The 22,091-nt window shown below is 55.7% G+C and overlaps 1 protein-coding gene across 2 annotated transcripts in view; it reads right to left on the reverse strand.

The window, feature by feature from the left end:
• The window catches only part of HERC2 (HECT and RLD domain containing E3 ubiquitin protein ligase 2), a 124,085-nt gene that overhangs the window by 86,060 nt on the left and 15,934 nt on the right, over window positions 1-22,091 (reverse strand). For both annotated transcript variants that reach the window (XM_066239227.1, XM_066239228.1), the window contains exons 4-16: window positions 16,856-16,993; window positions 14,298-14,517; window positions 13,273-13,373; window positions 12,234-12,390; window positions 11,651-11,761; window positions 10,559-10,730; window positions 9,222-9,395; window positions 8,567-8,755; window positions 7,832-7,983; window positions 6,839-6,996; window positions 6,640-6,753; window positions 5,245-5,496; window positions 3,634-3,827 (exon numbers count right to left, since the gene is read on the reverse strand). In XM_066239227.1, coding sequence (XP_066095324.1) covers window positions 3,634-3,827; window positions 5,245-5,496; window positions 6,640-6,753; window positions 6,839-6,996; window positions 7,832-7,983; window positions 8,567-8,755; window positions 9,222-9,395; window positions 10,559-10,730; window positions 11,651-11,761; window positions 12,234-12,390; window positions 13,273-13,373; window positions 14,298-14,517; window positions 16,856-16,993 — 2,132 coding nt within the window. The remainder of the gene's footprint in view (window positions 1-3,633; window positions 3,828-5,244; window positions 5,497-6,639; window positions 6,754-6,838; window positions 6,997-7,831; window positions 7,984-8,566; window positions 8,756-9,221; window positions 9,396-10,558; window positions 10,731-11,650; window positions 11,762-12,233; window positions 12,391-13,272; window positions 13,374-14,297; window positions 14,518-16,855; window positions 16,994-22,091) is intronic.

Consider the following 22,091-nt stretch of genomic DNA (forward strand, 5'->3'; position numbering starts at 1 on the left):
CCTGAGCTAGCTAACACTGAGTGGCTCCTGAAGTTCTACTATCTCATGGACATGACTGAACATCTGAACCAGCTCAATGTGAAAATGCAAGGCATTGGAAATACTGTCTTATCCCTTCAACAAGCAGTGCTTGTATTTGAAAACAAGCTGGAATTCTTCATCACCGACATTGAAACAGGTTGTTTACTACACTTTGAAAAACTGGGAGAGTTTAAAGATGCATGTACAGCAAGTGACCCTGCTCAACATCTTGGTCTCCAGCAGCTAGCGGGCTTCACATCTAATCTCCTGCAGTCATTCAAAGCACACTTTGGAGAATTTCGTGAGCGCACTTGTCTTTTTAAGTTCATCACTCATCCACACGAGTGTACAGTGAACAGCGCAGACCTGAGTTACATCCCCGGTGTCTCCGTCAGAGATTTTGAGCTACAAGGTGCTGACCTGAAGGCCTCAGACATGTGGGTGAATAAGTTCAAGTCACTGAATGAAGATTTGGAAAGACTTGCACGACAGCAAGCAGAGTTGGCGAACAAACACAAGTGGGGAGAAATGAAAAATCTTCAACCCACGGACCAGCTGATTATCAGAACTTGGAATGCGCTTCCCGTCACATACCACACACTGCAGAATGTGAGTATTGCTGTACTGACAATGTTTGGCTCCACATATGCATGTGAGCAGTCTTTCTCACATCTAAAGAACGTTAAGATCAACCTATGATCAAGTTTAATGGATGGAAGTCTCAGCGCCTGCATGAAGCTTAACCTCACCACCTATCAACCAGACTACAAAGCCATCAACAGAACCATGCTGCACCAGAAGTCGCATTAATGGTAAGATGTACTTTATTCATCATTGGTTAGCAAGAGCATAAGAACGTTATTAAAAAGAATTCAGAGACTTATTATACTTTAAAAGTGTTGGTCTTACATAAAATGCACACATTTACTTGTATTTAGTGTTAAACATATTGTATGGCTCTCATGGAATTACATTTTAAAATATGTGGGGTTCATGGCTCTCTCAGCCAAAAAGGTTCCCGACCCCTGCTAAAGATTGCAGAGACACACAACTCAGTAAGGTAAAAAAGGAATATTAAAAATTGTTGAAATAACCCAAATATAAAAATGGAGGGGGCCTGACCAGGCGGTGGTGCAGTGGATAGAGCATCGGACTGGGATGCGGAGGACCCAGGTTCAAGACCCTGAGGTCATCAGCTTGAGCGTGGGTTCACCTGGTTTGAGCAAAAGCTCACCAGCTTGGACCCAAGGTTGCTGGCTCGAGCAAGGGGTTACTCAGTCTGCTGAAGGCCCGCGGTCAAGGCACATATGAGAAAGCAATCAATAAACCGCTGAGCTAAGGTATCGCAAAGCACGACGAAAAACTGATGATTGATGCTTCTCATCTCTCCGTTCCTATCTGTCTATCCCTGTCTATCCCTCTCTCTGACTCTCTGTCTCTGTAAAAAAAAAAACATGGAAGGGAAAAATAGCAAAAAAAATCAAATAATGGTAGAATTATCCCAAGTTATAAATAATTACATTAAATTTAAATAGTCTAGTCAGACAAAGAGATTGTTAGGATGTATGAAAGACAAAACATAACTAGATGGCCCCTACAAGAACTCTGCCTGAAATGTGAAGATGAAAAGTGGTTATAGGGAGAGAAAGCAGCTGTTCACAGCAGACCCAGGAGACTCCAGAGGAAGGAAATGACCAGGACAACAGACACTATGTAATGACAAAGTCACCAGGTCACGAAAAAGACACGAGAGCACTGAATGTCTATGCACCCGACAGCAGGACTGGGAGTGTACAGGCAGAAGCCAAACAATGACACAGAAGACATAAGTTCATACATACCAATAATCAGTAAGTGTAAAAGACCTAAAACACACCGACTGAAAGACGGGCTGACTCAAGGCTGTTAAAAAGTATGCAGCTATAAACAGAATACAAGACACTCACTACCGTTCTACTTCCCATGATCTCAGTTACCCAGGGTCAACTACGGTCCGAAGATATTTAATGGAAAATTCCAGAAGAACATTCACAACTTTGAAATTGCAGGCTGTTGTGGAGCCTCCTTTGTACGGCATGTCCACACTCTACGTACAGCACAGTGGGATACTTTAAGAGACTGCATTCATGTAACTGTTATCCCCATACATTGTTATAATCGCTCTTTTATTGTTAGTTTTCATTACTCTCTTACTGTGCATAATTTTAACTAAATTTTAACAGGTACGTCAGTATAGGAAAAAACACAGTGCGTCAAGTTTTCAGGCATTATCCGCAGTTTCAGGCATCTACTCAGGGCGGGGGGGGGGGGTCTTGTCACATACCCCCCCACAGGTAAGCGGGAACTACTACACACACAATGAGACAAATTATAAGTAAAAGGTTTAACTCTAACAAAACATTGTATACCAAAAACACTGATAAACGAAATCAAAGAAGACATAAAAAAATGTTTAGGTACACCATTTTTACCTTTCATGAGGCCGGTTTTATTCTGATAAAAACTCAGACAAGACTGCATGAAAAACCACAAATGTTGACGAAAGAAATCCTCAGGAACGTATTAGTGAATCCCACCCAGCTACGGGTAAAGAGAGCAACACCCCACGACCAGAGGGGTTCATCCCAGTGGCGCAGGCTTGGGGAATGTCTGAAAACAAGCCAATGTGTTCCACCACATAAACAGACTGAAGAAGGGAGATTACATGGTGAGATCACTTGAAAAAAGCACTGGACACCTGACCAGGAGGAGGCACAGCGGACAGAGCATCGGACTGGGCGTGAAGGACTGAGGTTCGAAACCCCAAGGTCGCTGGCTTGAGCATGGGCTCATCCAGCTTGAGCCCAGGGTTGTTAGTTTGAGCATGGGATCATAGACATGACCCCCTGGTCACTGGCTTGAAGCCCAAGGTCACTGGCTTGAGCACAAGGTCGCCGGCTTGAGCAAGGGGTCACCTGGTCTGCTATAGTGCCTCCCTCTCCCGCCCCCCCCAATCAAGGCAAATATCAGAAAGCAATCAATGAACAACTAAGGTGCCACAATGAAGAATCGATGCTTCTCATCTCTCTCCCTTCCTGTCTGTGTCTCTATCTATTCCTCTCTCTGACTCTCTGTCTCTGTCAAAAAAAAAAAAAAAGAAAGAAAAGCCACTTGACAAAATTCCAAATCAATCCAGGATACAAAGCAGGAGGCAAAGAAAACTTCCTGAATCTGGTAACGAGGCATCCACCAAACACCCTACAGCTCACAGCACAGTCAATGACGCAAGACGGGCGCTTCCCCCACAACCAGGAACCTGGCAAGGACGTGCCTCCTCCTCTCCTGCTCAGCACCGTACTGAAGTGCTGGCACGCACAGTGAGGCAAGGGGGAGAAGTAAAAGCAAACCTGCTGTAAAAGAGGAAACAAAGGGGTCTCCACCGCCAGGAATCGACAGTGAAGCTCCTGGAACCAGCAAGTGAGCTTAGCACACGTACAGGATGCAAGGACGACACATACAAGCCAACAGTGGTAAGGTTGACACACACAAGCCAACAGTGTTTCCACACAGCAGCAACCAACGGGGCAAAACCGAAACTGTACCCAACACCAGAAGAAGCTCCCCGCGACGTACCTGGGCCGGCCCACAGGCGATGCCAACTATGTGCTTGGTATCGAGCCCGGGCAGTGCAGAGGGCTCGGGCTTGGTCTTGTGCAAAGTGTCGAAGTGCTGGCACTGGTCATTGCTTCCCCAGCTGTGGACCTCGCTATCCTCGGTCAGAGCCAGGCAGTGGGTGGAGCCTGCAGCCACGTCAATCACCTTCTTCCCTGGGGAGGGAGGAGCCCAGTTACAGCCTCACACCTTGATTTCTGCTACAACAGGGATGCTTGCCCAGGCCGCTCCGGTAACACGACAGGCATGTCCACTTCTAGAGGACAATTCGTTGCTTTAACGTTATGCCCAATTATCTTTTTTGTGTATGTTACTAAACTCCTGTTAGGTTTTATTAGCTGAAACTTATTCAATTCTACTACCTGCAAATAAAATAACGGTAGGGCATAAAGAGAATGTAAGATTTTAATTCCTTACTCCAATTTTCACCTTCAGAAACAGACCAGTGTATTCTTAATTCACTATCAGGTCATATTTTCCTACATGCTAAGTATTCTTTAAAAAAAAATTAAGACTATGTTTTAGAGCAGTTTTAGATCACAGCAAACCCCAGGAGAAGGCACAGGTTTCCCAAATACCCCCCATTATCCATTGCTCATCTTTGTGCCTGGGAGGCCCGGCTCCTCCAGCACCACCTGTCAACGCTCCCCTGCTGCGTGGATGTGGGTCTCTCTCTGAACTCTCTATGCTCCCAGGAGCCATCGGTCTCAAATACAAAGGTGGAAAAAAGAACTGGCAGATTCAACTTAGAAGTGTCACTTCTAAACTCCTCTGACAAAAAAGCAAAACGTGAAGAAAAATCCAGTTCAGGAATCCAACAAACGTTCTACCTCATGCCCACTGCAGCCCAAGGCCCGTTGTGAATGCAGCTGCACTGGAACACGGTCAGGCCTGCTTGTCTGCATCTGTCTTGTCTGTCTGTGACTACTTTGGGGCTCCCACAGCAAAACTAAGTCCCTGGGACAGACAGCATAGGCTTTGACCTGAAATGCTTGCTGGCAGTCTGTGCCTTTAAAAAATAGCCTGCCCACTCCTGAGGGAACCCGCCCGCCTCTCTCACACCGTGGGAGGCCCCTGCAGAGAACCCACGTGCTCTCGCTCCTGGGTGTTGCCTCTACGCAGAGTGCACGCTGGACATTCTCACAGCCAAACAAGCGCATCCGCCCCCCAAGGGGGAGTTCCCGCGAGACATGCCAGGCAGACCCGCCCCGCCAGGCTCCCAGTGCCCCACGGTCCGTCTCAGCACCGCCCACAGGGAGCTACGGGTGACCTCACCCAGCAGATGCGAGACCCACTGTGGCCGGCTTACCAAGTGGTGAATGGGCGTCCAGCACACAAGTGCTCTGCGATTGGGTGAACTGAACGGGTTCCAAACTCAATGTGGTGATAAATCTAGGCCATTTTTTAATATAAACCACTTTACGTTTATTCCCTGTACTTTTCAAAACATGGGTAGAACCTTCTAAGGATGGGGCCATTTGTGGAAATTCAGGTAAAGAAAAGAATAACCTGCAAATCTTAAAATATTGCTTAAGAAATGCCTCAAGAGTTTTAAAAGTTTGCATTTCACACCTTGCAAGCCTTCCAGAAGTTTGGGGTACCGCACGTGTTCCTCCGTCCCGTGCCCCAGCCTCTGGCTGTCGCCCTTCCCCCAGGAGTACACCTGGCCGTCTTTCGTCAGAGCAACGGAGAACTGGCTTCCACACCGAACCTTGACGACGTCCAAGTCCTGGAGCTTTTCGATCAGCTTGGGCGTCTTGCAGCCGTCGCTGCCGCCTCTGCCCAGCTTCCCGTAGTCCCCGTCCCCCCACGACCACACTTGCCCTGGAAACACAAACACAGTTCAGTGACAGCGGCTGTGAATCTTCACGGGACTTTCAGAGGACTGAAAACAATCAACATAGACAGTATGGCACCCATCGAAGTCACTGGCGGACACAGCTAACACTACACTGTGGTTCTGATGAAATGTCATCCAGTTGACACTTCGGGTTCATGCAGGGGCAAGTAACAAAAGGGAAGCTCGTATTTCCCTTCCAGTTTAGCTACACGAGGACCCAGGTCCTGACCCTGGCCAGGGAGAACTCGGTGACTGACTGCATCTGCCCGCAGTGGTGCGGGGCCCACCGGACAGGAAGGAACCGACCATGACTTGTCACCTTTCCCGGGAAGAAAGTCAACGCCCAGTCTGCCATGCAACCTCTGCGGGCCGGCACAGGCTGACAGACTCGCCAGCAGATTCGGACAGACAGACTCCACCCGTCTGAGGACAGACCTCAGGTATGGACAGTTTAGAAATCCAACATGTTTCTAACCATCAAACCTGATAGGCGTGCCCTCAAAAGAAGTACAATGAGTATCATCTGGCTCGTGAACACAAATACTAAACTGGAATTACAAGCCATCAATGTAGTGCCACACATACTACACACATACTACACACATACTACACACATACTACACAGAATCCACAAAGGCTGAGAAGGGTTCCCCACAGGGACTCAAGGGTGGCTGAACACCAGAAAATGTCATCCCAACCAGAAATGGTTCAGCCCATCAGTTACTCCAGCTGGATTTAGAGACTGAGACGAAAGCACGGCAGCTGCTGACCAGCCCTCTGGCTCTGGGCAACAGAAGTCACCGTCCTGGGGGCTGGGGGGCTGGGTGGAAAGGGAAAGGGGTGAAGAAGTACTAACTGGTAGTTATAAACAGTTGCGATGTAAAGTGCAGCACAGGGAATCCAGTCGCTCACACAGAGTAGGTCTGCGGTTGTGAGCAGGCGGTTTACTCTTGTATAATTACTGCATTATTCCCCGTAGGAACTTCTAGACCTTTGCCAAGGACACCCAGGTGCATGTCCACTTAAAAGATGAAGAGGGGAGCCTTGTGAAGTTCACTGCGCTGACACTCCCGCCCCCAGGGAAGCAGAGCTGCCCACGGGGAGGGCGAGGGCCGAGCGCCACGCACCGTTCTCCGTCACGGCCAAGGTCTGCGCGTCCCCACTTCCGCACGCCACGTCGATGACCTTCAGTCCTTTAAGCCCGGCCACCAGCATTGGAATGGCCTCATCTTCACTGGAGCCTTGGAACACAGAGGACTACCGTTACTGCCGGCCCCTCAGGAGGCCCACGCCCCAGGCCCCCTCGAGCGGGCTCGCGCGACGCACCATGGCCCAGGCGGCCGTAGTTCCCGCGGCCCCAGGTGTACAGCTCCCCCTCGGCCGTGATGGCCGCGCTGTAGGTGCTCCCGCAGGCGATGTGCACCACATGCTTCCCCGCCTGCTTGCCCGAGAAGGCCGAGATCGCCTTGGGCTCCTCCAGAGGCCTGTGGGGAGAGGGGAGGATCCTGAGGCCTCTGAGCCTCTCCTGCTAGTGCCCGCGTGCTCCTGAGAGCGACTTCCCCTCACTGAGTCACAAGACGGCTGCACCCCGGCCCTCTCCCGCTGCAACTAAGGAATACAGGCCTCCAACAGCTCACACCGTCACCACTTCTGTTAAGGCGCCAATGTGCAGCACGGCATCCGCAGGTAATGGAAATGCTGTCACTCTGCTCTCTGCAGTTTGCGGCTTTTCCCAGCAGATGCCCCCCGAACAGGGACAAGAGGGTCTCCCTGGGACTCTGCTGCTGCCCAGTGCCCGCTCACGGCTCCAACCCCCATGAAGTACAGCTGCACCTCCAGTTTCAGCCTAAGGCCCAAGACAACGCTGTCTGAGGGTCCCCGCCCTCGGTGGGGTCTGCAGCCTTGCACTGAGAGCCACCACAGAATCAAAGCTTCCACAAAACAGAGTGTGAAGCAGCTGCTGACTTCTGCACCTGAGAAATGGTACTATGGTTCACCGTGGGACAGGGAGCGTCTGCCCATGCTCAAGTGCTGGGAACGAAGGAGCAGGCATGTGGGAGTGCCTTACAAAACCCCACGGGCTGCAGCACCTACTGCTAACACAGGGAGCAAGAGCTGGGAGTGCGAAAGGGAGGATGCCCCCCGCTGCTGTGGGTGGAGCTCCCTGCATCCCCAAGAGCTGACTCTCTGGGTGGCCGTCTCCACGGCCCGCGTGTCAGGGCAGCTGGAGCACACCGAGCCACACTTCTCTTTCCCACGGGATATTGGACACAGTACAGAAAGTGGGGGCACGACAGAAACAGGAGTGGCTGCACATACATGGTGTCCCCGTGGCCCAGCCGTCCGCCGTCCCCGCAGCCCCAGGAGTACACCTCTCCCGTGGCCGCCAAGGCCAGGTAGTGGTGACCGTCAGAGTGGGCAGCAATTTTTACAATATTTCTGGAGGCAAGGCCCTGGACGAGCTGTGGAGCCTGAAAGAGTCAACGCAGGAAAAAGTTATTAGTGAGCAGCCCATGGACAATGAACACAGCCTCCCTCCAATCCTGTGACTCATTCTAACCAACCCTGTCCCACAGAAAGCGCGTGGGCCCACGGGGCCGCCAGGCCAGGGTCCCCCCGGCCCGCCCAGCAGCAGCAGCACGGCCTCCAAGTGCGTGGGGTGTGACCAGCTGCCTGCAGTGCAGACCCACAGCTCAGGGAAGGAAGAGCACCTTCCTCGGGCAGGAACACACACGTCCCAACGTGAGGTCCCCACGAGGCCCAACCCTCCCTTCTGACTGCCTGGCCCCCAGTTCAGTGAGTTTGCACCTGTGCACTGAGTTTACAGGTGGGGACCATGACTAGGGGTGTTCCCGTCAGGAGCCCTAATCTTGGATACTAAGACTGCCTCAAGATCCTGACAAAACGACTACGATTAAGATTTTAAAGACTGACAGTCAATGAACCGATGCTTATGATGAGTCTTAAGTCCAACAACAAAACGATCAGACCTCAGTTAGAGCCGCGGTCAAGAGCATGCCCGCCTACCAGCGAGGGGCCCTGCCCGACACCCACCAGCGTGTCGCTGTTGTAGGCCTGCGTGTACACACGGCCGTTGCGCGACAGGATCAGGAACCGCTTCTCTGCGCAGGCGATCTGCGTGACGCCCAGGCTGGCCAGCCCCTCGCTCTGGATGGGGCCGATGACGTTGGCGTAGCACTTCCAGCCGATCAGCCCCCACCCGATGACCTCCTGCAGCGACCCCTGTGAGGTAACAGAGGAGGAACACATCTTTGCAGCAACAGGAAAGTTTCTTTCTTGGTCAAAAAGTGAGGCTGGCACAGCTCTGAAACGCTGTAGGTGACCTGAAGAACTGCGAAGTACCAGCCAGGGACGCCTCCCTGAACCCCGTGCATGAGTGAAGCCCTAAGCCAGCACCTCCCACACGAGGAAGAGGGACTCTGCACACAGGTGTGGCAGGGATGGGAACGGGACCACCTGCAGGGCGCAGGGATCGGGAACGGGACCACCTGCAGGGCGCAGGGATCGAGAACGGGACCACCTGCAGGGCGCAGGGATGGGGAACGGGACCACCTGCAGGGTGCAGGGATGGGGAACGGGACCACCTGCAGGGCGCAGGGATCGGGAACGGGACCACCTGCAGGGCGCAGGGATCGGGAACGGGACCACCTGCAGGGCGCAGGGATCGGGAACGGGACCACCCACACACCTTGTGAGACGTCGGCGAGCTGCACAGAGGCGGCATGCAGGGCACGGCCAGGCGGTCCAGGTGGGCCATGACCACGACGGCAGTCTGTCCCAAGTCGATGGCGAGCTCAGTGTCTTGCGGAAGGACGAGGTAGCGCAGGAAGCTCTCGTTGGGGCTCAAGGGGCCGGACAGGAGCTGGAACAGAAGCACACGCCCGTCACACACAGCGGGAGGGACGCAGGTGACCTCTGACGACTGGATCTTGGTGTTCACTGTGACTCGTTCTTGGCGACCTGCCCCCCCCCCCCAGTCACCACACACATACTCAGGACAGGACTCGGCCAGCACAGTAGGTCACCGACCGCCCGAAGGACCCTCGGGGGAACACACAGCACAGCCTGCTGCATGGGGACACAGTGCCGTGCCGCATCCTGGCTTTGAAAACCGAAAACAAAACCACCTCTTTTCATCTGAGTACAGTGCCCACGGTGGCTCGGCCACACCTTAGCTGCTTCAGAGAACCCTGATGGCTTGCAGGATGTCCCATCATGTCAGCTGCAAGCCAGGTGGGCCTCGCACATCCGACTCGCTGCTGGAATCGCCAAACACACGCTCCCCGAAATCCATAGCCACCCCCAGACACACGCTCCGGTCTCGTCTACGAACACACGCTCCCCGTAATCCACAGCCACCCCCAGACACACGCTCTGGTCTTGTCTACGAACACACACTCCCCTTAATCCACAGCCACCCCCAGACACACGCTCTGGTCTCGTCTACGAACACATGCTCCCCGTAATCCACAGCCACCCCCAGACACGCTCTGGTCTCGTCTACGAACACACGCTCCCCATAATCCACAGCCACCCCGACACGCTCTGGTCTCGTCTACGAACACACGCTCCCCATAATCCACAGCCACCCCAACACGCTCTGGTCTCATCTACGAACACACGCTCCCCGTAATCCACAGCCACCCCCAGACACACGCTCTGGTCTCGTCTACGAACACATGCTCCCCGTAATCCACAGCCACCCCCAGACACACGCTCTGGTCTCGTCTACGAACACATGCTCCCCGTAATCCACAGCCACCCCCAGACACGCTCTGGTCTCGTCTACGAACACACGCTCCCCATAATCCACAGCCACCCCGACACGCTCTGGTCTCGTCTACGAACACACGCTCCCCATAATCCACAGCCACCCCAACACGCTCTGGTCTCATCTACGAACACACGCTCCCCGTAATCCACAGCCACCCCCAGACACACGCTCTGGTCTCGTCCACGGCAGCCCGCTCTGAGGGCCCCCGGATAAGCAAGCATCACTTAGGGGAGCCCCGTGAGGACACGCACGTGGGTGTCGCTGTCGGCGTGGGCGGCGTCCTTGCCGCAGACCATGCTTTGGAACCGCTGCAGCAGCGGGAGGAGGGGTGCGCTGGTGCCCTGGGCGGACCGCTCGTTGTCCGTCTCCTGCGTCCCACTGTCCCACAGCTGCAGCAGGAGCAGGATGGCCGACAGCATTTGGCTGGAAGAGAAAGCAGCTTTATTCTCTAGAAGAACCAGGTTAACTTTCTCTGGCGTAGTCTGTTAAAAACAAAAGTGGATGGCAAAATAAAACTGAAAAAAGCACTTTAGGTCTGAAAGGAAGCTAAAAAAGGTCATGGAAACAATTCTTGGCAGAAAATGGCTATCTCTATACACCACGATTTTCACGCAAGACATCCACCTTCTATGTAGAATATATAAGACCAGATCAGGAGCTCAAAGAGCATTTTCCAAAAGACTTTCTAGGATCTTAAATTAACAGCATAAAAGTATTTTAAAAGAATTAAGAATAAAAATAAGGGGCCCTGGCCGGTTGGCTCAACGGTAGAGCGTCGGCCTGGCATGCGGGGGACCCGGGTTCGATTTCCGGCCAGGGCACATAGGAGAAGCGCCCGTTTGCTTCTCCACCCCCACTCCTTCCTCTCTGTCTCTCTCTTCCCCTCCCGCAGCCGAGGCTCCATTGGAGCAGGGATGGCCCGGGCGCTGGGGATGGCTCCTTGGCCTCTGCCCCAGGCACTGGAGTGGCTCTGGTCGCGGCAAAGCGATGCCCCGGAGGGGCAGAGCATCGCCCCCTGGTGGGCAGAGCGTCGCCCCTGGTGGGCGTGCCGGGTGGATCCGGTCGGGCGCATGTGGGAGTCTGTCTGTCTCTCCCCGTTTCCAGCTTCAGAAAAATGCAGGGGGGAAAAAAAAAATAATAAAAATAAGGAATAATCCCGAGGCTCCTAGACAAGCTGAACACAAAACTGGAAGTAAGGACAAGCTAAGCGCACCGGGTGTGAACACGGAGCCTCCTGGGAGGCGGGTGTCTGCACACCACCACGCGTTTGCTACAATCACAGGTTTGGAGTGACGCAGGAAACAGGACAGACGTCCCAACCCAGGCGTCCGCGGCCCCCTCACCTCAGCGTGCCCCTCTGCACGGCCAGCTCCAGCAGGAGGGCCAGGGCCAGGTGCTGGTCCTGCAGTGGGATGCTGCCCGGCCCCTTGGTGCCCGGAGTCCCATGAACGTCCCTGAAATGACAGCAGCGGGTCAGGAACAAAGTCAAGGCAGAGCGTAGAGACAACGTGCTAAAAATGACATAAAGGTGTTCGTTACGGGCAAAGTCACCCAGGTGAAAAGAGCCGAGATCCGGAAGCACCAGGATGAGAGGGTGCAGAGAGCACACTGGGAGGCACCACCCAAGGATTTTACTGTAAAGAGGGGGCGGATAGGAAGTACAACGGGCAGTCACAGGACAGTCACGGGATGTGATCAAGCACAGTACAGCATAGGAAATGTAGTGACCAACGTCGTGATAACCATTACAGGCCAGGTGGGCACTGGGAATATGGGGGGCACTCTGTACAGAATGTGACTGACCACGATGTTGGACCCCTGGTACTGTCAACAATATTGTCAACTGCAGCAGGGAAACAGTTACAGGGCGGGGTGAAGCCTGAGGCTCGCGGGCAGCGCCCGCACGGGACGGCGCGGAGCACTCACCCGGTCACGACGGACCTGAGGAAGCGGGCCGCGCGCTCCACCACCTCCAGCCACACGGAGGACACGGTGCTCTCGTCGAAGAGCGAGGCCTCCGGCAGGGCTCGCAGGGCCTCCAGGGACTCCTGCAGCAGCTCGCTGCAGAGGTCCGCGTCCTCCCCTGCAGACGCACACAGGCATCAGCGGAGGCCACCCACTCCTCGAGCCCCGGGAACAAGCAGAGCTGTCCTCGCCACCCTGGGCCGGCCCCCTAGGCCTCAGCACAAGAGGACACGCTGGTCACCTTTGCAGTCCCTCACTTTCCCCTCGGGGAGCCACTGCAAGAACTCATGAGACGGCCCTGGCCGGTTGGCTCAGTGGTAGAGCGTTGGCCTGGCGTGCAGGAGTCCCGGGTTTGATTCCCAGCCAGGGCACACAGGAGAGGCGCCCATCTGCTTCTCCACCCCTCCCCCTCTCCTTCCTCTCTGTCTCTCTCTTCCCCTCCCGCAGCCGAGGCTCCAATGGAGCAAAAAGATGGTCCGGGCACTGGGGATGGCTCCATGGCCTCTGCCCCAGGCGCTAGAGTGGCTCGGGTCGCAACAAAGCGATGCCCCGGAGGGGCAGAGTATCGCCCCCTGGTGGGCAGAGCGTCATTTCTGGTGGGCGTGCCGGGTGGATCTCGGTCGGCGCATGCGGGAGTCTGTCTGACTGCCTTCCAGTTTCCAGCTTCAGAAAAATTAAAAAAAAAAAAAAAAAAAAACCTCATGAGACTGAACTGTAATTCTTTCGTCTCTAGAGTCGATCCTCTGTGCCATACCTCTCGCACGAGCAAGCCTAACTTCCTGTGCTAGGAAATAAGGCAGCACAGAGGCCTGCAGTGGTTTTCACACTGTTTTCAGAAGCACAGATCTTTTCGAACAGACTCTGATGCCTCTCTTTTGCGAACAAGGCGAAAGTGGCACCAATAGCACCAGAATCGGCCCAAGGGCAGGTGGTGGCAGCAGGGAGGAGAGACGCCAACCCTCCCGGGAGACAGGAAGCAGGATCCCCTGGGCACACGCACCTGACCGCCAGGCTCGTCGCAAGAATGCGAAGGCAAAGGACAGGGCTGCTCGGGATCCGACTCGCGCCAGGCCTTCCACGCCTCTGCCCGCAGACCGGGAACTGGGGACACATGGGATGGGCGCTGGTCAGAGAACCCTGCTGCTGCACACCAGCAGCACAGCACAAACCCCGCCTGGAAGCACTGCGCATACAGAGTCAGAGCCACACTGGGATAGACACACGGAGCGTCTCGACGAGCCAGGCACGAGCGCTCCAGTCTGACTGTCCTCAACCCGACAGCAGACACACGTGCAGGTCCCGCTCCAGTCTGACTGTCCTCAACCCGACAGCGAGGCACAGCAGACACACGCGCAGGTCCCATTTTCAGATCCACATGTGCCACTGTACACCCATGGTGGCCCAACCTGTCCCTGTCATGTCTTTACAGTCATGACACTGATTACACAACATAGCCCGTTACTACGTGAGCAAATTGGCAAAGCCGTTGTCCAAATGATAACAAAAAATTAGGGAAAGCAAGATAAAACTTCATAAAAATGCCCTGACTGGTTTGCTCAGTGGTAGAGCATTGGCCCGGCGTTGCATTGGAAGTCCTAGGTTCGATTCCCGGCCAGGGCACACAGGAGAAGCGCCCATCTGCTTCTCCACCCCTCCCCCCCTCCTTCCTCTCTGTCTCTCTCTTCCCCTCCCGCAGCCAAAGCTCCATTGGAGCAAAGATGGCCCGGGCACTGAGGATGGCTCTGTGGCCTCTGCCTCAGGTGCTAGAGTGGCTCTGGTCGCAAGGGAGCAACACCCCAGATGGGCAGAGCATCGCCCCCTGGTGGGCATGCCGGGTGGATCCCGGTCGAGTGCATGCAGGAGTCTGTCTGACTGCCTCCCTGCTTCTCACTTTGGAAAAAATACAAAAAAACTTCATAAAAATGGAAAAGGAACATGACTGAAAGCCTCAGTGAGCTCTCCTGAACAGCACAGCTGGTTTTCTATGTGGCTGGTCTTAGGATTTTTCCTTCACTCTGTGGTTACCTTTTTTTGTCCAGAGGACGCAAAGAAATGCCGCTGCTTTTCCACTTGACCTTGACATTCTCCTGGAAGACAGTTCTGTTCAGGGCAATGAAGTACCGCTCCAAGATGACCAGCCTCTGCTTCAGCCTCACAGCAGACAGGGAGCTGGTGGCCGACCGGACAGCCAGAGCCTGCTGCTCCTTCACCAGCACGGAGAGGCACTCCTTCAGCTCACTCACGTCTGTGACACGGGACGGAAACCAAGCTCAGGATCTCAGCAGTGTGTCACCTAGCTGTCAAGTGGGGAGCAGCCCAGCCTGGGGTGGCACAGCGGGTGAAGTGTCGACCTGGGACGCTGAGGTCACAAGCTGGAAACGCCGGGCTCACCCGGTCAAGGCACAGACGAGAAGCAACTACTATAAGTTGATGCTTCCCACTCCTCCCCCCTCCTTTTCTCTCTCTCCTCTCTCTAAAATCAATTTAAAAGTCTTTAAATAAAAATACAGCATGGTAAATACATAAAGCAGTAACCTAGTGAATTATTAACTACTGAGTACACTTGATTGTGTGTTGCACTCTCACAGGACTGTCAGAGTAACAGGTGTGCTCACACCAGCATCACAAACACACGCGTTACGGGCTGTGTTACAATGTGACGATGGACGGCCACGACCTGAGAGGCAATGGGAGTTTATCAGCTCCACTATGATCGCACGGGATCACTGTCGTGTATGTGGTCCACCATTGATCGAAACACTGTCATACAGTGCCTGACTGCGAGGACAAAGGACTAGTTTCCAAAATATGTAAAGAACACACAAAGATCAAGAATTTTTTTTTAATTTAACTGAAAAGAATTTGCAGGTGGTAATAAGCAGAAGAAGAGAGGGTCATCATCCTCAGCCATAGGAGCTGCACATCCAAACCACAGTGAGACATCACCGCACACCTATCAGAATAGCTAAAATAAAATACAGTGACAACACTGCACGCCAGAGAGGACGCCGACCCGCTGGGTCGCTCAGAAATGCTGGCAGGGCGGTAACACCCTGCAGCTGCTGGGGACACGTCTGCCAGGTCCCCAGAAAGGGACAGCGTCCCCACACGCTCCAGCAGGTCAGCCCCTCGGGATACACACACAGAAAGGGACAGCGTCCCCACACGCTCCAGCAGGTCAGCCCCTCGGGATACACACACAGAAAGGGACAGCGTCCCCACACGCTCCAGCAGGTCAGCCCCTCGGGATACACACACAGAAAGTACAGCGTCCCCACACGCTCCAGCAGGACGGCTCCTCGGGATACACACACAGAAAGGGACAGCGTCCCCACACGCTCCAGCAGGTCGGCCCCTCGGGATACACACACAGAAAGGGACAGCGTCCCAACACGCTCCAGCAGGACGGCTCCTCGGGATACACACACAGAAAGGGACAGCGTCCCCACACGCTCCAGCAGGTCGGCCCCTCGGGATACACACACAGAAAGTACAGCGTCCCCACACGCTCCAGCAGGTCAGCCCCTCGGGATACACACACAGAAAGTACAGCGTCCCCACACGCTCCAGCAGGTCAGCCCCTCGGGATACACACACAGAAGGCAATGCAGAGACTTGAACATGGCCTACCCACGCCCACAGCAGCGTGAGTCACAACAGTCAAGAGGTGGCAGCCTCCAAATGCCCATCCACGGGCGACCAGATAAATGAATGCAGTCCACAAATACACGGGAATATTACACTGCCTTAAAAAGGAGGAAATTCTGCCTGACCAGGGATGGCACAGTGGACGGAGCGTTGAACTGGGATGTGGAGGACCCAGGTTTGAAACCCCAAAGTCGCCAGCTTGAGTGCGGGCTCATCTGGTTTGAGCAGGGCTTACCAGCTTAAACCTAAGGTCGCTGGTTCGAGCAAGGGGTCACTCCATCTGCTGAAGGCCCATGGTCAAGACACATATGAGAAATCAATCAATGAACAACTATGATGCTGCAACGAAGAATTGATGTTTCTCATCTCTCTCCCTTCCTGTCTGTCTGTCCTCTCTCTGACTCTCTCTGTCTCTCCCACAAGAAAAGAAAAAAGGAGGAGGAAATTCTAACACATGCTATCACAAGAGTGAACCCTGAAAACATTATGCTAATTAATAAAACAAGCCAGTTGCAAAAGGACTAATATTAAACGATCCCACCACTTACAGGTGAACAGACTGGTCAAATCCTAAAGACAGAGAGGAGACAGAGTGTCCAGGGGCCGGGGCTAGAGGAGAAAGTGGTTACAGCCTCATGAGCAGAGCTGCAGGTTGGGAAGATGGGAAGGTTACGGAGACAGAAGGTCATGAGGGTCTCAGCAGCGGGAATGCAGTGTGGCCACCAAACCACACACTTGCAGACAACTGAAACTGGAAACTGCACGCTACTTATATTTGACCACAATATAAAAACACAGTAAGTTAAATTTTTTAAAATTCCGTAACAAAAAAAACAAATAAAAACTTCCATCACCACCACCAGGGTCCACCGGTGGTGTCTGGAACGCGAGCGCGGGATCAACAGCCTGGAGCGCCGAGGCCCCGGTGACAGTACCTGGCTGCCGGCCCCACACCCAGCTCTCCAGGATCGCCTTGGCCCGGCACGCGGGTGCGGGGGCCTCGTCCTCTTCCTTCCTCTCCTTGTCATTCAGGTCTCCTTTCTTCGTTACGCTCTGACCATCGACACTATCATCTGAAAAATATTTTTAATTTTTTAAAATTTACAAATTGCTTTTCAAAATGTAACACCCACTTGTCAGTCTCTTTGCAAATGTCCCTCGCAGAAATGGAAAGGTTAAGTTATGACCCGAATCATTTGCTGAACGTTTGATCAATTTTTAAAAAGTGACATGACATCACCCATAACAGGTACAGTGTGATTTATTAAGAAGGGAATTGCCCAGTCATCTTTTTAATAAAGAAACCGATTTGTCCCTCAGATCCTTCTTTGACGCAGGGCTTCAAAAACACTGCCTCGCCTGACCTGTGGTGGCACAGTGGATAAAGCGTTGACCTGGAAATGCTGAGGTCGCCGGTTCGAAACCCTGGGCTTGCCTGGTCAAGGCACATATGGGAGTTGATGCTTCCAGCTCCTCCCCCATCTCTCTCTCTCTCTCTCTCTCTCTCTCTCCTCTCTAAAAATGAATAAATAAATAAAATAATAATAATAAAAATAAAAATAAAAAAAAACACTGCCTCAACGCCCTGCCCCGTTTCAGAGCTACGACATTGTCCTTGGTAGCTAGCTGCCTGCCTGAACCCCGCAGGCCTCGCCCACCGCGCCTGCACAGCCCTGCGTCTGCTTGTTCGGGCCGACCCTCTAATAGAGGATTGATGGACGTCATGTTCTCCTGCATTCTGAGTCACACTGGGGAACTACTGAGCCCAAGTGGAGCCCATGGGAACCCCTGGGACCTCTGTGTAGTCAGCACCTGAAGTGGGGGTGGTCTGGTGAGCCTGAGCTCACTCCAGCAAGGGTCAGAACTGGACAGGACTGCCAGACCCCCAGCTGCTGTCAGAACTGCAGAACTGGGGTGGGAAATGACTCGTGCACCGCAGGCAAGAGCAAGTCACAGCTGTGAGTCCACAATACACTTTCTCCTTGCATCACTGTTTATGAATTCCGCCTTTTCTTCCACACGGACAATGTGAACCTCCTTTTGCCCACCCTGCATCTGACGTCAGAAAAAACACACTACCTGAATTTAAAGTAACCTAACTGGGATTAAAGCTGCAGTGAGGTCAGAACCGGAGAGAAGATGGTCAGAGGCCAATGACCTGCAGATCAGAGGGAAAGTGGACTTGGCTTGCCTTGGTTTACAAAGCTGCCGAGACGTGTCAGGACCAGCCAGGCCAGTCCGCAGCCAGGCGCAAGCCCTGCACCACCAGACGGGCATCCTCCTGGGACGGGCACGCCGGCCTGCACGCGCTCAGCACAGCCCTCTCGGGCCCCGGCTGGCCTTTGCACGCTGCCTGGTGGCCCTCCCCAGGACGGGACCCGAGTTCTGCACTAGGAAACTGTCCAGGTGTTTTGCATCCCTGTGATCACTAGGTGGCTCCCCCATCCTGGGAATCTGGACACAGCGCCCAGAGGGAGCAGGAAAGCTGGGTGTACAACGAGGCAGACTTGGGGTACCCCCACCTCTTCTCCGCTCACCATGGCCGTCAGACACCCAGGACGGGAAGAGCCAGCAGATCTTGAAAGCAAAAGCGATGCTCCCCAGACTCACTCTGTGGGAGTCAAAGGTTATTTAACAAACACTGGAGGTCCCAGGACTGTGACAGGCCCCAGAGACGCACCCAGGCCTCGCTGCCCGTGCTGTGTTTAATCCCCAGGTGGACAATGACCACATTCTCAGAGGACAGCCATGACCCGCCCCCCCAAGGAACTGACTCCTTTCATCCTGACTCTGTGCTAAGTACAACTGCTTGACCAGAGCCTGGAGTCGCACCATCTGCTTCCTTCCAGAGCTAACACCAGACACTGGGGCTTCGGCAAACAAGCACAAGGGCAGGGCCCCACTGGACTTCCGTCCTGCAGGGCAAGGCCTCCCGTGGAAGCTGACATCACCCTCCCAGCGGACGGAGGCTGACGCCCATGGTGTTAGGCTTTCCATAGAGAACAGACTAATTATGGAGGGCAGAGCAGATCTAAGGTGAGCGGGCTGCCGACCCGGCTGAGGAGCCCACTGGTGCCGTGAGCTCTTATTCATGAGCACAGGAAGCCGTGCCCCTCCCTCTGGGGCTCCAGCCGCTGGACAATCAGACTCACCATGCTCTCTGAGAGGGGAGCATCAGCAGTGGGACTTGGAGGGTGCTGGAAACGTCCATCCCAGGTCCCCCCCCAACTCTCAGGAGTCAGCCTCAGGGTGGGGCCAGCCGTGGCCCCTTCATCGGCACCTGATCAGGGGGAGCACCTGCGTGTGAGCCTTCAGGCGAGGAGTGAGAGCTTCCTTCTCTGAGTTTCCACTGCTGTGAGGGACGACTGGCTGCTGTCCTAACATCCATGGCCCTCTGGGCAGTGCTTTTCCACGTCGTGTACACAGGTGTCACCTGGGCAGTGTGACCACTGCACCAGCAGGCACAGCCTCCAGGATGTGGAAGCAGCTGGACACTCAAAGGAGCACTGCCCTCCAGTCCGGCCCACCCCCTCTGCTGCTCTGTGCCCTCCACGCAACGCTCTTGACCACCCCCACCACCGCTTGTGCCCACCACCACCCACTGCTCCCTGCCGCCACCCTGCTCCCCGCCCACTGCTCCCTGCCTGCCACCCTGCTCCCTGCCCACTGCTCCCTGCCCGCCACCCTGCTCCCTGTCCACTGCTCCCTGCCCACTACTCCCTGCCCACTGTTTCCTGCCCACTGTCCACTGCTCCCTGCCCACTGTCCACTGCTCCCTGCCCACTGTTCCCTGCCCACTGTCCACTGCTCCCTGCCCACTGCCCACTGCTCCCTGCCCACTGTCCACTACTCCCTGCCCACTGTTCCCTGCCCACTGTCCACTGCTCCCTGCCCACTGCTCCCTGCCCACTGTCCACTGCTCCCTGCCCACTGTCCACTGCTCCCTGCCGCCACCCTGCTCCCGCCCACTGTCCACTGCTCCCTGCCCACTGCTCCCTGCCCACTGTCCACTGCTCCCTGCCGCCACCCTGCTCCCGCACACTGTCCACTGCTCCCTGCCCACTGCTCCCTGCCGCCACCCTGCTCCCGCACACTGTCCACTGCTCCCTGCCCACTGCTCCCTGCCCACTGCTCCCTGCCGCCACCTTGCTCCCGCCCACTGTCCACTGCTCCCTGCCCACTGTCCACTGCTCCCTGCCCACTGATCCCTGCCCACTGCCCACTGCTCCCTGCCCACTGCTCCCGCCCACTGTCCACTGCTCCCTGTCCACTGCTCCCTGCCGCCACCGTGCTCCCGCCCACTGCCCACTGCTCCCTGCCCACTGCTCCCGCCCACTGTCCACTGCTCCCTGTCCACTGCTCCCTGCCGCCACCGTGCTCCCGCCCACTGTCCACTGCTCCCTGCCCACTGCCCACTGCTCCCTGCCCACTGCTCCCGCCCACTGTCCACTGCTCCCTGCCGCCACCGTGCTCCCGCCCACTGTCCACTGCTCCCTGCCGCCACCGTGCTCCCGCCCACTGTCCACTGCTCCCTGCCGCCACCCTGCTCCCGCCCACTGTCCACTGCTCCCTGCCCACTGCTCCCTGCCCACTGCTCCCTGCCACCACCCTGCTTCCGCGCACTGTCCACTGCTCCCGGCCCATTGTCCACTGCTCCCTGCCCACTGTCCACTGCGCCCTGCTCCCTGCCCACTGCTCCCTGTCCACTGCTACCTGCCGCCACCCTGCTCCCGCCCACTGTCCACTGCTCCCTGCCCACTGCTCCCTGCCGCCACCGTGCTCCCGCCCACTGTCCACTGCTCCCTGCCCACTGTTCCCTGCCGCCACCCTGCTCCCGCCCACTGTCCACTGCTCCCTGCCCACTGCTCCCTGCCGCCACCCTGCTCCCTGTCCACTGCTCCCTGCCGCCACCCTGCTCCCGCCCACTGTCCACTGCTCCCTGCCCACTGCTCCCTGCCGCCACCCTGCTCCCGCCCACTGTCCACTGCTCCCTGTCCACTGCTCCCTGCCGCCACCCTGCTCCCTGTCCACTGCTCCCTGCCGCCACCCTGCTCCCGCCCACTGTCCACTGCTCCCTGCCCACTGCTCCCTGCCACCACCCTGCTCCCTGTCCACTGCTCCCTGCCGCCACCCTGCTCCCGCCCACTGTCCACTGCTCCCTGCCCACTGCTCCCTGCCCCCTGCCCACTGCTCCCTGCCGCCACCCTGCTCCCGCCCACTGTCCACTGCTCCCTGCCCACTGCTCCCTGCCGCCACCCTGCTCCCTGTCCACTGCTCCCTGCCGCCACCTTGCTCCCGCCCACTGTCCACTGCTCCCTGCCCACTGTCCACTGCTCCCTGTCCACTGCTCCCTGCCGCCACCCTGCTCCCTGTCCACTGCTCCCTGCCGCCACCCTGCTCCCGCCCACTGTCCACTGCTCCCTGCCCACTGCTCCCTGCCCACTGTCCACTGCTCCCTGCCGCCACCCTGCTCCCGCACACTGTCCACTGCTCCCTGCTGCCACCCTGCTCCATGCCCACTGTCCACTGCTCCCTGCCCGCCCCCGCCGCTCCCTGCCCACTGTCCACTGCTCCCTGCCGCCACCCTGCTCCCCGCCCACTGTCCACTGTTCCCTGCCCACTGTCCACTGCTCCCTGCCCACTGCTCCCTGCCCACTGCTCCCTGCCGCCACCCTGCTCCCTGCCCACTGTCCACTGCTCCCTGCCCACTGTCCACTGCTCCCTGCCCGCCACACTGCACACCTCTGACCAGCTCTTCTCCCCTCGGTTATCTTCCTGGGGACCCCACACTACCGTCCCTGAGGCCAGACCGGGACTCCCTGACTCCAGGGCAAACCATAGAGAACACTCCGCCCCTGCCCCCTCCAGCCCTGGGTGGGAGTGACATCTGGAGTCTCTATCATCCTATCTGCTACCTTGGTGTGGGGATGCCTTTCATGCCCAAATGACCATGAGTTATTCTGGGAGACTGGCCACATTTACATGCTTCTTTTACACTCTCCAAAAAAACCCTATTAAAACCAGCAGGAAACTTATCAATAGCAGAGGATACAACAGGAACATCAATCGTCCAAAGAGAAATGTGAACGGATGTGCCTGTAAGCTGCAGCGGGGGTAGCAGGGGGGAGACAGCACAGTGATGGGTGGCGAGGGAACTTGTGGTAAGAAAGC

This window comes from Saccopteryx bilineata, chromosome 7 (assembly GCF_036850765.1).
Source record: "Saccopteryx bilineata isolate mSacBil1 chromosome 7, mSacBil1_pri_phased_curated, whole genome shotgun sequence".
Classification (NCBI taxonomy): domain Eukaryota; kingdom Metazoa; phylum Chordata; class Mammalia; order Chiroptera; family Emballonuridae; genus Saccopteryx; species Saccopteryx bilineata.